Consider the following 16149-nt stretch of genomic DNA (forward strand, 5'->3'; position numbering starts at 1 on the left):
ACCGAGATAAATAATATTGACTTTTTGTTGTGCTTGATATTTGAAAAAGACACCAAAAACAATTTTTTTTTTAATACAAACAACTGTAGATTTGCATAATGTATAAGTTTGATCTGTTGGAAGACGGCAAAATATTCGATAATAATAATAAAAAAAGAAGGTAAAAAGAGGATGAAAAAAATAAATATAGGAATAATGTGGTTTTTTTAATCATCAATAAATTAGGCCAAAAAATAGATAGCCGCACAAGAAAAGATACTATAATTACTTACAAATTATTTTATTTTTCAATTACTACAATGATTTCCACATTAATAAGGTAAAAAGTTATACATATATTCTCTACCCATTTATTTTCTTCAAATTTAATAACATCTTTAAAAAAAATGGAGTCTCAAATCATTGCTTTAATAATTTTATAATCGAACCAATTCTATGTTAATTTTTTGATTTTAAATATGCGTTGAAATTAAAATTGTTTTCCTTAAATGGAATAAAAGAAAAAAAATCCAAATAAATTGAAACTGAGCCAGTACAAAATGTAAAAAATAATTTTATGGTAGGGTTTCACACAAGTCATCCCTAGACTTCCTTTAAGTCAAAAAAGGACTGCAAATAAATAATTTTTAATATAGAAAATACTGCATTTGATCTTTTAAAAATGGATAAAAAAAAAAAAAAAGAGAGAAGAAAGTCCAATTGAATTAAAATGGAGGGACTAAAATATTCATATTTGTCAATGAAAAATTAAGCCAAGGAAGAAAAAGAAAAATGTGCGATCGCAGATAAGAGAGAGAAAGAGCGCCGTGTGGTTCTACAAAACTGTTTGATTCATAAGTTCAGGGATTCTCGTGCAGATTGAAAATCTCGCCGGCGAATCTTTCTTTTGATATCACCGGGGAGTTGACTGGTGGTTTTGATCGGAAAAAGCTGGAGATTCTCTGTCGGAGGTGAACAGAAGTAAGAAATATAAGGATGGTGAATTCAATGGTGGAAAGAGCAACGAGCGATATGCTCATAGGTCCTGATTGGGCTATGAATCTCGAGATCTGCGATATTTGCAATCACGATCCCGCGTATGCTTCTCTTTCCTTGCTCTTTTTAATTTATGGTTTTGTGTATGTTAAACTCTCGCAGTTTTTCTCTTTTACTTTTTGGTTTAGGTGACCTGAGAGTGTTCCAATGATTTAGACTGAGTTTAGAACTGGATTTCGAAGTTTGGATGTAGCACTTAAGTAGTTGCTCGTTGAGTAGTTGATGACTTGCGAAGCTTTAGATAAATATATAGGATAGTGGCAATTGTGTTATTTACCAAAAAGGAAAAACTAATAGTACCTCTGTTGAGAATTTCATGAAAAAAACTGTTAATTCGATGAGGTGATTGGTTAGACTAAATCCTGTTTGGTTAGGAAGTCAGGGGAGTGCAAGTGACATTATGCAAAACGGAAGTGAGTGATTCTGTTGTTAGCTCCTCCTAGATAGGAAATCATTTTTGCACTGCGTACCAGTGAGCTTTAGTGTCATGATTGTTAATTGGATGATCTCTTTGGGTTGTCGAAGTCTAATTTAGGTTTGCATTTCATTTTATGTGGGTAAAATATCCTTGTGAGTTCTTAGCTGTTGTCATGATGAGCAAAATGACCTTTCTTAGTCCTGAGTTCATTTTACTTTGTATGTTATGCTATCTAATGCATTGTTTTTCTTAAGAACTCTGATGAGCTACTCCTCCGAATATCAATGATAATTCTGGAGTCTATGGCTTTTCTTTGTCAATTGAGTTTGAAAATAGTGTTGTATAATCTGTTGTGCATATGTACTGTATTGCATCAAATTCATCCTCTCCTTGTGCCAAGGTTGGGTGCAAGGAGATATAGCTGATCCATAAACTGAAACGGTTGGCTTACCACCCCATTGGATTCTTATTATTATTGCTTTGTCTCAAATTGCACTCCTAGTATCCTAAAAGTTTAGTCATTTTTACTTATCAAACCCAAAAAAAGGAATCTTTTTTTACTATGTTTTCTGACAGTGTTGTCAAAGGTGGCGTTTGAGCCCTAAATGTAGCAAACTCTAAGGTGGTGCGTCTGTGAAAATGCCATTGACACATGCATCTTGGCAAAAGCATACGGCAAACCAACCAATGTTTTGTTTGAGAACACCATAAATTTTCGAAGTTACATGAGTTCTGACTTGGAAAAGATGGCAGTGGATAATAAATATAGCCAAAACTAAGCGTGGTATTAATCCTTAAGAGGTGCCAGAAATTAATAAGTTTCTGACCTTGCTGGTTTATGTACCTTTCTACGAGGAATTAATATGTGATTTTTCTCTGAGGATTTAAGACCAATTGCGTTTGGCAATCATCTCTACGTTTGCCCATTTTGTCTTAGGCTCCGAGCTTCATGTCTTCATCAACCAGACGATTGGAATCATGACTGGATCAACATGTTGTTCCTGTGTGATTCCTTCCAATCGTGGAGATGAACAGAAATTGTCTCCATGTTTTTCCCTTTTGCACATTTTTCTATTCTCTGATTTTCAGCTTTTTGATCTAAACTTGGTCTTCCTTCAAACTTTTTGATACATTTATTCCCTTTGTTTCCTTTTGAGTTCATAGACCTCAACAAAATAAGTTAGTTATGCTGTTAGACCTTTACTTAGAGAGGCTACAATTCAAGTAATAGACGTCAGTTCCCAACTAATCAACTCCCTCAAACTTAAACTTTTGTTTATTCTCAAACTAAGAAAAAAATAACATGAACGTTTTACACATTAAGTGCTCAAGTTTCTTATGATTATGGTTGCTATCAACAATTTACTTCAAATCACTCGCATTCTCAACAAGTCCCTTTTTGTACCTTTCCTCAACTAGGTGGACTAACTTAATGAAGAGCATTGGTTTGATCTTAAGTTCACCCATTTAACAGTGAGTGCACCTGACAAACTTACCATCCCAAACAAAATAAAGAATCTTGATTGCATCTGACAGTGCAGCCTGTTCAAATGATTTTAAGTCTGTCTTTAGTTGTATCTGCGGTACACGTGTTCCATGTTTGGACACCCATTTCTGGTTTCCAGGGAGTTTCATCATATGCACAGTTGATAATTTTATCACCCCAATGGAGGATAAATTTTACGTGCATTAAATGGAAATCGGGGTATTGTGGACGAAGGAGGTGAAGATGCTTTGAAAAAGATGACTTTCTGTGTGTCAACTCAAGTGCTGTTACTTAAACTTTTTGTTTTGTTGGTCAAGATAAGAACCCGTGAACGGTATATTTTCTTAGTTCTTCTGGTTAACTGGCAGTGTGATCTTTAGGCCTTTTGTAAATAATTTCTGTAATATTTCTCATATGTGGTTCTTCAGAGTATTGTAATAATATATAGCTTCCCCTTTATCTGAAAAGAAAAACATTAAATAGAAATCCAGTGAACTAGACTGTAATTGCATCATGTAGTAGTGCTCACTAAAATTTCCCTTTTCCTCTTCTTTCTTTCTCTTTGAATTTTCTCTCGTTTTAATGGCTTGCCAATATGGATGTGTGCTTTTACCTTTGGTGGAATATTGTTTAAAGTTATTATTGACATTTATGTTCTTTTTGGGTTTACCAGGCAAGCCAAAGATGTCGTGAAGGGAATAAAAAGACGTCTTGGTAGTAAGAATCCCAAAGTCCAACTTCTTGCTCTGACAGTAAGCTTCTTAAGCCGCCAAAATTGATGCCTTAATACTTCATTCATATGGACTGTTAACTCTCCAACTTTTGTGCTACTTTGTCTTTGTTTCTTTCTTTTATGTAGGCGATGTTCGGGTGTTAAATTTATGCCACCTCTTTCCGTCAACTCTTTCATGTTCATTATTTTTTCTCTCTCTTATTAACTACAGATATGGTCATGTATGCTGTGTGATCATTATTTAAAAAAAACCACATATACATTATCATGGAGTATCCTTGAGGTGGAGTGGTGATATATGGCACTGTGCATCTCAAGCAATCTCTAATCAGCTCTTAGCGTGTAGCTTATCGAACAAAACACAGCTATTAAAGTGATGTCTAGTCTTTCCGGTGACACACAAGGGTGCATTCTTAGCCTGTAGCTTATCGAACAAAACACAGCTATTAGAGTGATGTCTAGTCTTTCTGGTGACACACAAGGGTGCATCCTATGCTTTCTTAATGCTAGGTGCTTTCTTAAACTCGTAGTTGATTAGATAATCTGTTTGAAAATATAGATGTTTAATAAATAGTTCTTACACCCAAAGATGTTCCCTAGTGGTCAATGAAGTGGATAACCCTGAGGCCTCGGTTCAACTTCAGCGGCGGCAAAAATCACTAGATGAATTCTTCTTATCCACCTAAGCCTTAGTGGACAGAGTTACTTGGTACTTGTGCTGGTGGGAGGTAGTAGGTAGCCCATGATATTTGCTAGGTGTACACAATCTGCCCCAAACAGTACCGTATTGAAAAAAGATGTATGGTTCTTGTAAAGAAATTACAAAAGGATGTTAAAGGACAATGCTCATCTACAATTTGAATGGATAAATATATTATTTACATTGTTGTACATTCTGCTTTAGAGTACTCTATCAGTGCTATGGCTTCGTCCTTGTCCTTGGGGATTCTCTTGCTTTATTTGGTGGTTGTTACCTTATAGATGTACCTAGCCGAACTTGCAATGAACTCACACCAGTTAAGAATGCTACAGTGTCCCTCATAGGTTGTGTTAGGGTTTTCCACCCTCTTGTATATGGTAGACTATTTGGAGAGAAAGAAACAAGAGGTGTATGGAAAATACTGCAGAATCAGTACAAAAGATCAAATGGCGTTGTATGAAGACCTTCTGTTTTTGGTGTAATGAGGAGGGTATAGAGGATGCTGGACAGATTTTAAATTTTTTCTCTTCTTTATAAGTTAGGTAGCAGTTTCTTGAGTTGGTCTTTTTTGGGTCACTTATGTAAATCTTTTTGATGGTTGCCAGCATACCCTCATTGCTGAGGAATACAACTTTACTTTATCAAAAAAAAATAAAAATATTCCTGAGTTACTTCACCCATTGCTTTAAGGTTTTGAGGTGAATGTTTAGATTCTTTCGCCTTGTAATAGAGTGAAACTTTGGTGAGCCCGTTTCCACAATTGCTTCCTCTCTAGGCTTTTCCTTTTCTCAACTCAGCTCATGGAGCTTCTCAGGTTTTATACCTCTCTCAATTTAGTCCATCTATCCACTAACATTACTCCTGGTCCACTCATCACCTATTGAGCCTAATCTATCTCCCTCGAGGCCTGCTACTGTTGAACCTATTGAGCCTAGTCTATCTCCCTTGATTCTAGGCCTGCTACTGTTGAATATCCTTTCAAAAAAGGGGGAAAAAAATCCACGTGCAGAAGGTGTTGAAGCTGTACTTGTATCTCATTGGTTGTGTAAGGGTTTCCAATATGATCTCGAGCTACTTGACCCATCTCCTTAAGGCTTTGGGTTGGATGACTATGACCCTGTTTGGGTTGACTTATTTAGGTGCTTTTAAACCAAAATAGCTTTTGAGCAGTTTTATAGTATTTGGCTAAAATAAAAAAGTGCTTATGAACACTTGTTTTTAAGCCAAAATAACCAAAAAAAAGAAGAAGTCAAAAGGCATATGTTAGAATTTCTAACTATGGCTTTTGGCTTATAGTCATAAGCCAAAACCCAAACAGACTCTAAATTCTTTCGCAATAAAAAGTTGAATTATAGTAAAAATGTTTATTCCACAGGGATCAACTTCTTTTACTGAACAAAATAGTTCTGAAACCACTATATGAGAAATCGATTGAAGTTGGTCATTTTCTACAACTAGATGAAGTTTTCTAAGTGAGCCAATATAGTACTTGGAAAGAAAAGTTTCAGCAATAAGGCCCCCAAGGCCTAGCTCGAGTGGCAAAAGGTGGAGGATTTGTGGCTTAGGTTGCAGGTTCAAGCCCCACACCATGCAAAGCAAAGACCGGTATTTAAGTGGAGAAGGGTAGAGGGGCGGGCCCATTATCCACCGAGTTAGAAGGCTGTGATTGGTCCAAAAGGCGGGTCACAGACAACTTTCTCGGTTATAAAAAAAAAAAAAAGTTTCAGCAATAAGAAATAATTGATTGATGAAGATAAGGCTGGGATCTTGGTTTCGCTGGATGTTTGAAACAAAGGTCAAGTAACTTAATTTTCCACATTTATATCATTCTCACTTTGATACAAATTCCCCCCTCAATCACATTCAACTATTACAAGTTATCTAATTAAATGTACTCCTTGCTGTTATGCATCTGGTTGAACTCTCGTGATGCATTAAAATAAAGAAAGCTTTACCATTTGGTTGGGTTTCTAGAATTGTTCAGGACTCCTTTCAGTTATATTTACTACCACCATTAGATTCCTACACTTTTCCCCTTTCTGTTAAGATCTAGTGGGCAACGAAATCATGATTTAGTAGATTCATATGGAAAATCTAGAAGTTCACTTCTCATCAGCTCCTATAAGAGTTGGACAAAATAATTAATGTTTATACAAAAACTGTATCTCAAAGTAGGTATGTCTTGGAATTCAAATAGATACATATTTTCACTCAATCAACTTGTAACCTTTAAGAGTCTTTAGTTGCCTAAATTCCCCTTCATTAGCAGTGTGACCCTGTGAGAAAGACTGAATTTTTTGATGTTATCTTTTAAGATTCTAAAATTCATGAAGGAATACTGATTGATTTACTGTTGCTTTAACATTTTTTTTTATAACTTTGAACTCCAGCCTATCAAATTAATAAGTTGATTGGACATTATAATTGAGTTTCCATTTTTCAGCTGTTGGAAACAATTGTCAAGAATTGTGGGGATATTGTCCATATGCATGTTGCTGAGAAAGATCTCCTTCATGAGATGGTGAAAATTGTAAAAAAGAAGGTGACTTCTTGCTGACTCACAAACTCCCTTATGTCTTCTTTGAACCTTTTTCTTTCTTCACAAAGTTAAGGCATCTTTATGTACTGTTTTGTAACAGCAACCTGACTTGCATGTCAAGGAAAAAGTACTAATTTTGATAGACACGTGGCAAGAAGCATTTGGAGGACCAAGGGCAAGATATCCACAATTTTATGGTGCATACCAGGAGTTGCTTGTAAGTCTTTCTGCTGGTTTTAATTTGTGTATCTGCATGTGACAGCTATTCATGTCTTAAGTAATCAAAACAATTAAGAAAAGAAATTGGGTCAATTGGTGATAGTTCAGTTTTCTAACTTATCATCCAAAATCAGCTACTAATTAGTATAGGGTCCAGTTGCAACATAGCAGTTGTTGGAGGAATGCATATCACCAAGCAATTCAATGGTTACTAATATTCCAATTAAGACGCTTATTGAACCAAACTTCCAGCTTCCACCACACGTATTTTGTTCATTCACAGTTGTCATGTCATGTCATTCCTTTAGCATTTTGTTGCTTCTCAAAAATGGAGTTTTAAACATACTGCTTGACGTTCCAGCGCATTGGAGCTGTATTCCCTCAGAGAGCTGAGAAAGCAGCCCCCGTGTTCACACCCCCCCAAACACATCCGCTGACTTCATACCCACAGAATCTGCGGAATCCTGAATCCGGTCAGGAAGCAGCTGAGTCTTCTGCAGAGGCTGAATATCCAGCCTTGAGGTGAATCTTATATTTCTAACTCTTGAAAGAATTTAGACTTTTAAGTCATTTACTGTGATTTCTCTCTCTTTTTTCTTGTCCTGTTGTGGAGCTGTCAGCAGGTGCAGCTGGTATAATTGATGTACAAAAGCGAAAATGGAGAGCCAGTCTAGGAGAAAACTTCTCCTACTTGTCCTAGCACAACTTTTTTGATGACTAGTTTCTTAGAGCATGCCTTGACATATTTGATGGTTGAGCTCAATGCCTCAACCAAATGTAAATTTAGGCAGGTGATACAAATACACATGTTTAAAGTCAACGGAAAACCATCATTTTGATGACAGTGCAATAAAGAATCGAAGAGAACTTGGGATTAATTTCCTCCATCAGCAATGATACTCTCTTATTGCCCAAAATGTAACGGTGAATAACCTTAGGACTGGTTGCTGGTATATATCTTCCTTTTTGTGCAATATCTGCTTGAACTTCCAAGGATCTTGATCCAAGTTCATTGAGTGTATCCCAATATCTGGTAGAGTTGAAAAGTGGTAGGATCATAGCAGGCACACTGTAGGATCATTAATGGATTTTTAGGATCAGTAGTCCCCTCCTACTTCGCCAATTATACTAGTTTTCTTCATTTTGATGTATTTTATGAGTTGTGACATCTAGATGTTAGGTCACGCAATCCAAGATTAATCTGCTCAGCTGTAAATAGAAATAATAATGTATATATGAAAATCCATTCTCACATCTTCTTTTTATTTCAGCACTTATCTTTGATATATTATATGTCTATGATTGGTGTTGATATCTCTCTTCTGAGATGCATTATCATATCTAGACTTGATGTTACTTGTTTTGACTAATTTGAACTCATTTACGTTTGTCCTTTTAGTGTTAATATATTGTAACTGTTATAACCTGAAGCAAGATGAATGATTTATAGCTGCTGGTGAATGTCATTTAATACCTACACCGCTTATCTTTCGGCTGTTAGGCTTGCTGTGGTAGTTAATTCTCATTTTCTTCTTTTTACGTTGCTAGCTTGACAGAGATCCAGAATGCACGTGGTATCATGGATGTCCTTGCTGAAATGTTGAGTGCATTAGATCCTGAAAACAAAGAGGTAGAGTCTTGCTTATAGAATCTGTTGAGGGCATTATTCAACATTAAGATATTCTTACTTTAATGCAAACTGGGCAGTCTAAAAGTTTCGCAGTCTATTGTTGTCAGCTCACGTAGTTGCTTCGTAGATAAATATTTACCTCTAATTAGAACACTGGGTATTTGGTGTTGAAATTTCCTAAATTTGATTTAGTTCTTTTGTGTCGAAATCTTTATCTGTTATTTTGCTGAGTTAATGCTCTTTGTTCGCTGCGATAATATATTTGCTTGTTGGTTTACAGGGGCTGAAACAAGAGGTGATTGTTGATTTGGTGGAACAATGTCGTACCTACAAACAAAGAGTAGTACACCTTGTAAACTCGACTACGTAAGGCCTTGTTTTACTCAGGCTACTTCTCATTAAGTGCTATTCCTGTAAAATCTTGACAGGTTTATCAAAATTTATTTATTGGGTACTATATTCGTATTGATGAAGTGGAACTGATGAGGAAATTAGTGGCCCACTCTGACATATATTAGAATTTTTCCTTTTTTCCAAAAACTATTTTCAAATCAATATTTGGTTAACAAATTGTTGCTGCTACAATTTTCCAACTCCAACTTGAAGTTGGTTTTCAAGTTTGAGCAAGTGTTGCAAACCAGCTTTTGAAAGTGAGTTTTTTTTTTCTTTCTCAAAATTGCAACATTTCTTCAAATGAAATACCTGTCCAAATGCAACTTCAATTTTCAAATACCCTTTCTGAACTTAACTTCAAATGCTACTTTTTTTTTTTTCAAATATCATCTGATTCATCTCCGAACGCCTACCTAGATTTCTGAATCTATGGGCTCAACAGAAGCTCTAAATAACTAAACCTTCAGAATCAAGTCTGGGAAAATTGTGTTAACTGAACCAAATAAAGCAAAACACACTTGGTTAGGTCAGGATGACCATTCAGATGTTTGGAAAGAGAGATCCCTATCACATTGTGACTTGCAAATATTATATCTCCCTATAGAGTACTACTAGTCCACAGCATCCTCTTAAGAAGGAAATGGTCTCTCTAACAGTGTGTCAGTTTTTTTAACTTAACAGTTTAAACAAACATGGAAACCACACTTGATAGGACATAGATGTTGATATCATAATTAGTTTGACATACATGGTATCGAATTGTCGATAGTCTTTTGGATTCTCGAATTTGACTGTCACGTCACCATAAATCCAACAGGTGGGAGTGGTGGAACAGGTTTTGTAACAATTATTTCACGGCCTCTTGATAAATTGAGTGGTTTAGATTATCAAAGGCAAAGTATAGAAAATGTCCCAAGGTCTGATGGGACTTAAAGCGCAAAAAACCATCAAAGCATGAGGGTTTGTGATGTAAGGCACTAATTTGGAAAACAAAGAAGTGCCTAAGCTAGGCCGTTGATGTGTTCTGTAAATATGTTCTAACAAACACTATTTTTTTAATTAAAATGACTAAATTGTCCTTAAAGCTATTAGCACTAACAATGAACTGATTGTTGCCATCTCTAAGTAGCCTTCTTCTCTCTGCTTTTGTATGTGTTAGTTTTTGAAGATGTTGAGATAGAAGTACGAACATATTCTCTGGTGCCCAAAATCTGCTTGCATTATGGTGTGAGATTGTGTCGTTGTCAATGGCCAGCCTTTTACTGTGAACTTTTTCAGTGATTGAACTTGTGCTTAGGTTTGAATTTCTTGTCAGCTCAATGTAGTTGCACTCTTCTAGTAATAACAACAGCATAGGTGTTCCATTGATGATTTATTAGACATTATTTCTGTAATGATGCTGACCTTGTTAAATGGTAGGATAGAGAACTTTTATTCTTTCATCTGGCCTTTGTAAGTGAAAGTTGGTGTCTCTGCTGAAGTCAGGAGTAGAAGCAGTTGCAGTCTCTTTAGATAGTGGCCGAATGTGAATGATGTCAGCTGAAGGAGCAGAAGATGGAAGTATGTAATCTACTTACATTAAAGATGGAGAAAAAAAATTAAGACCAGGGCTGTACTCCAAATCTATGCTTAGCAGGAGCTTAGGAGCTTCTCAGGACAACAACCTTTTGGATTTTTTTAAATCTGATTCCAACATTTCATGTTTATGTTAATAAATATGTATTTTTGTTGACAATCCTCTCAAAATTGTTCTTGATAAATGATTTATTGGATGGTTCTGATTGAAACGTGGAAGGTTTTAATTATTGTTTCGGTAAGTGAGATGGGTATTCTCATTAACACACACTAGGGCATGTTGCATGATTCTATTTAAAGAGGTGTAGGAACGCGTGTGCTCTGTTGACCTGGACTCTTGAAGTAGTCCAAGGTTGTAGTGATTGTTGCTTGCTTTAGATGGTCTGGAATAGTTTTAATTTTTAGCAGTAAGACTTTTGGTTTTGAATTGGTTAATAGAGCCTTACCCACTGTTTGCATTTGCAGTTTGGGATGCTTTGTCGGGAAACTGAGAGCTGGAGGGGGAATGCTTGCTATTTTTTTCTTCTGAATTTATTGATTAGATTAGATTCCTTTTTATTTATTTATGCGTTCCATAGCTACGGAAATTTTTTTATAGTGGAAGAGGGTAGGTTAATTAGTTGAAACTTGAAGCTTCTAATTTATGTCATGTTTATAAGTCAATTGTCGGGGAGAGAAGTAAAGGCTAACCATTTTTATTGCCATCTGCTGGCCTTATTTTTGCGGTAGAAGTTCTAGTGATTCAGTTAGGACAACAATATTTTATCAAGCAATACAAATATGTTGGACTGGCCATGATATTGGAACTTAAATCGAACCTCTTATTCTTAGTCCGAGTCTTTGCTATGTTTTCTCTCTGCTCTGCCATATTTATTTTGCACCATTTGGTTGTGATTCCTGTGGGATCCTTACATTTACCTGATGCAGGGATGAATCACTGCTCTGCCAAGGGCTGGCGCTGAATGATGAGTTGCAGCGTGTATTGGCCAAGCATGAATCTATTGCTTCCGGAACTTCTGTTCAAGTGGAAAAACCAAAATCTGAACCACCTCAACCTCTTGTAAATGTTGATGCTCCGCTTATTGATACCGGAGACCGCAAACAATCAGACCAAGGGTAAATAGATATTATCTGTATCATTCTCTTATTGACTTCTGTATAACCCCCACCCCCCACCCCCAATTCTTGGTTTCTTTTTGAGCGAGCTCATAGCTTAAATAGTACATGTGGATTTTCTAGATTGAAATGTTAAATTGTTAATTGCCTAAAATGAGTGACCTTAAAATTATGATCAACTAGATTAGGATGTTATCAAGGTTCAAAAGTCCTCTGGTACTGCAAGATTGATGGAAATATGTGACTTCTTTGCGATGCAGAATTTTCCTAGTCAGTGCTAGGTGATTGTACTTTAAATAAGCTACCCCTTCCCCTTCCCCAAAAGAAAAGGGGAATTATGTTAGAAATCCTGGGTATTCTGTTTCATTTTTGAGTCGTCAAATGTGACCATCTTTTTCATATAAATCGCTTGGTGTGTTTTTCAGATCTACATCAAATGCTAGCCTAGGGACACAGTTGCTTCTTCCTGCTCCTCCAGCTAACATTCCATCAACAACAACAAAAGTTGACCCGAAAATTGATCTTCTGAGTGGAGATGACTTCAGCTCACCTACAACTGAGAATGTCCTGGCCCTTGTTCCTGTTGGTGGAGAACCTCAGCCTGCAAGTCCTGTTTCACATCAGAATGCCCTTGCTCTTGTTGACATGTTTTCATCACCCAGCAACTCACAATCTCCATATTCAGCAGGGCAGACCCATGCTTCATCCCCTCAATTTCGACAACAGAGTTTCACTTCTACCCAGTCAGCTTTGTACCCAAATGGAAGTGTCCCCGGAACTACATATACACAAGGCTCTAACACGGCCTGGAACGAACAGATATCACAGCAACAGCAGCAGTCACCTTCTCCAGTTTATGGTGCGTTCCTTTGTCATTCTGCATGCATTCTGGTTTATATCAACAACAACAACAACAAAAAATCTGCACGCATTCTGTTTTACTTTGAAGTTCTATAGAAATGTGTACTCTGTTCGCTATAGGTCGAATTTGTCCTCATTATTATTCTCTATTATCCCAAAAGACCGGGCAACCATTAGATACATTAGTGAAGAGTTAAACAGGGATATGCTGAAGTATAGCGTGTGTTTGAAGTTGGTATGCCTCATGTGTAAAACCAAATTTCTGTACAGGTCTTATGTATTGCCTGAATTTTACGACCTCTTGCTCATTGAGTTTCTGAATTATTACTCACATAGTGCTTGTCTAATTTCTGATTAGGTGGTCAAAGCAGTTCTTTTCCACCACCTCCATGGGAAGCTGAGGCAGCAGAGAACAGCCAAACAGTGGGGAATCCTCATGCTCAATCGATGCAAAATAATCAGTTGTTGCCAGGTAGTCCACATGCCCTACCAATGCACAACAATCAGTTAATGTCTGGTAGTCCAAATGCTTTATCAATGCAAAATACCCAGCTGATGGCAGCTAACAACCAGCAATTGGCTGGTGGTTCACATGTCCATGGTATGTATGCACAACCGATCACTGGTGGACAACCTGCAATGATGAACCAGGCTATGCAAAACAATCAGATGGTAGGCTTCCTTCCTCAACCAATCCAAGGTGGACAATCAATAGGTATGTTTCCACAACAAGTGCCACCTGGGCACATGGCTTATATGTATGCCCAACAACAAATGTATGGCAACCAGATGGCTGGTTATGGCTATGGCTATGCCCAACCACAGAACACACAATTTCTTAATCAGAGAATGTCTGGGCTCTCCGTGAGGGATGATGGTGTCCTAAATAATTCGTCCTATCCAGTTTCAACTCCTTCGTACATACCATCTGGAAAGCCCTCAAAGCCAGAGGATAAACTATTTGGAGATCTTGTTGACATTTCAAAGTTCAAATCACCCAAAACAACTCCTGGCAGAGCTGGGAGCATGTGACAGTGACTGGTTTCTGCACCTTCCTTTTTTTCTTCAATATTATTCTACATCTATTTAGTAATCAAGCTTGTGTTTGTTCTGATTTTTCCCTCAACGCTTAACTTTCACACATTGTTCCTTTTAGTCCATATGCATTTAATGGTTCTTTGTGAGTTTGTGTACATTTCTTGTAGAGAGTAAAACCCCAAGATCACAAAGAAAGTTGAGGAGCTTCCTTTTTTGCCAGCTTGAATATGTATAGAATGTCTTCATTTGTGTTTTTTGTGCAGCTTGGTGCTGTTATAACTTGTCATGCAGTTATTGGTGCTTTTACCTGGAAGTTTTTACAAGTGATATGAAACTTCTGTACTGGTAAGAGCTTTATGGCTCAGTAAGGAAATATTACATCAATGCCTCACCTGAAAGAACTGTAATAGTAAGATAATCCATTGTTTGCTGAGCTACATCGGGGATGTTAAGTTTGACAGTGTCTTTGCTGTTTCATGTTTTGGTATTTGTTTCTATATACTTGATTCCTTTGCTTTAAATAGTACGAAGATATTATACTGCAGTGTGTAAACTGGTTGGTCGACCCTTCATGCTTCTAAAGTGAGATATCAGCAGGTGGTTCTATGATTGTATTAGCCATTCATACTGCCCTTGAGGTGCATTAAGACATCTTAAGGGTGTGTATCTTCTGGTTTGTGGGACTTGAATAACTCATTTGTCGAAAACTTGCTGAGGATAAAGATGATAATGGTTTGCAGGTGCAAAGATGTTCCCCAGATTTTACCCATGCAGGCGTATGTTTTCTTCTCCCGGTTGACTATTGATCAACAATTCAATATTCTACTTTCATGAGTCGAGACTGTAATTTTCCTCTTTCATATATCTAATTAATTTCCTTGAAATGTAAGAATATACAAAATAGGTCGTTGTACATACTTTTTTGTTAATGTTGATATTATTACTGTTATCTATGGGGTAAGTACTCCCGTTACTGAATATTAAAGAGAAAACTGAATACATGAATATAAACAGACCATGTAGTCAACTTTACTAACAAAAGCATTGAACATTTTATATTAACTTGTCTGTGCCAACTGTTTTACCAAGTAACTTGTCTCTGCAAACTGATTATACCGAGTACTATGTGCAAATTGAATGCATATGATTTACCAAGAATTCCATTAGGCATAAAAATTTTTAAAAATGATTACCAAGAATCTCATTAGACATGAGATAGATAAATGCATATAATCTACCAAGAATTCCATTAGGCATAAAAAATTTAAAATTTTTAAAAGATGATTACCAAGAATCTCATTAGGCATGATGAGATAGATAAATTAAAAATAATTCCGTTGCCGGGACTTGAACCCGGGTCTCTCGGGTGAGAGCCGAGTATCCTAACCAACTAGACTACAACGGATGATACATTACTAAGTTGAGATAAAGATATACATCCGGTAAATAACAGTATTTACTCTATCAAAACACGAGTCTAGACTCTTGAGCCCTACTCCTCTTCTTTTGTAAAAGATGTACGCTTTTGATGTTATATCTAAATTTGATATGAATAGTTGTTTATTTTATTAATATCTGAATAATTATAATTTATTTTTATTTAAACATTGATAAATATAAAATATAAATAAAATGATGATTAATGTTATACATACAAACATAGATGGATGCCCCTAAAATGTTACTCATTCAAATGAACCCATAATTTTAATATGTGGATTAGAAATTCATGTAAAGGATTATCGATTTTTTCAATAAATATAAAACTTTGAATACCTTATGTTTAATGTGTAATGAGTTTGATGGTAAACATATAAAGATTGAACTTGTAAAATAAAAATTCTAAATATGCTTCTACCCACAAAGCATGAAAAAAATATTAATAATTCACTTCTTGTTGTATGAAAATATCTAATTAAAGATTGAAATTCATCAATCTCATTTGTTCATCAATTACGGTGTCATTGTCCACCATTAGTAACTCCACTATGTAATAACCATATACAACCATCACTAGACATCATTATCATCACCATCAACCACCCTGATCGTAATAATCATTAATTACTATCGTCAATCACCATTTATTACTATATATCACCAATTAGGTAATCACTATAATCATATCGTCTCTATTAACTATCACTTATAATTGAAACAACTATTAGCCACTATCTGACTATCACCATCTACTATCATTAGCAAATATCATCTCCAATTAGCATCCACAACCACCACCGTTACCATCACCATAATTTCGTATAATTTTTAATTTTTTATTGATATATGATTATTAATTTAATATTTGTTCAACTTCATATTTATAAATTTTTAAACAAACACAAAGTTTTATTCTTTCAAACATTGATAACAAACAATCTTAATCTTTTAGGAGTAGTATTTATA

General features: G+C 35.9%; 1 protein-coding gene and 1 non-coding gene across 4 annotated transcripts in view; one reads left to right on the forward strand and one right to left on the reverse strand.

Annotated features, from left to right (window-relative positions):
* The first annotated feature begins 707 nt into the window (after window positions 1–707).
* LOC125838848 (TOM1-like protein 9) overlaps window positions 708–16149 on the forward strand; it is a 68596-nt gene continuing 53154 nt past the window's right edge. For 2 of the 3 annotated variants that reach the window (XM_049517880.1, XM_049517879.1), the window contains exons 1-10: window positions 708–1076; window positions 3613–3691; window positions 6816–6914; window positions 7012–7128; window positions 7492–7652; window positions 8679–8760; window positions 9041–9126; window positions 11656–11844; window positions 12270–12703; window positions 13064–13756. In XM_049517880.1, the coding sequence (XP_049373837.1) occupies window positions 976–1076; window positions 3613–3691; window positions 6816–6914; window positions 7012–7128; window positions 7492–7652; window positions 8679–8760; window positions 9041–9126; window positions 11656–11844; window positions 12270–12703; window positions 13064–13737 (2022 nt within the window). In that variant the 5' untranslated portion in view covers window positions 708–975 and the 3' untranslated portion in view covers window positions 13738–13756. Of the gene's footprint in view, window positions 1077–3612; window positions 3692–6815; window positions 6915–7011; window positions 7129–7491; window positions 7653–8678; window positions 8761–9040; window positions 9127–11655; window positions 11845–12269; window positions 12704–13063; window positions 13995–16149 lie in introns of those variants that run through there. The other variant, XM_049517878.1, reaches the window with a different exon arrangement.
* On the reverse strand, window positions 15076–15148 carry TRNAE-CUC (transfer RNA glutamic acid (anticodon CUC)). Its single transcript has one exon. It is a non-coding gene; the product is annotated as a tRNA-Glu (tRNA).

Source organism: Solanum verrucosum, unplaced genomic scaffold, assembly GCF_900185275.1.
Source record: "Solanum verrucosum unplaced genomic scaffold, falcon-dt-bn FXZP01000182.1, whole genome shotgun sequence".
In the NCBI taxonomy this organism is placed as follows: domain Eukaryota; kingdom Viridiplantae; phylum Streptophyta; class Magnoliopsida; order Solanales; family Solanaceae; genus Solanum; species Solanum verrucosum.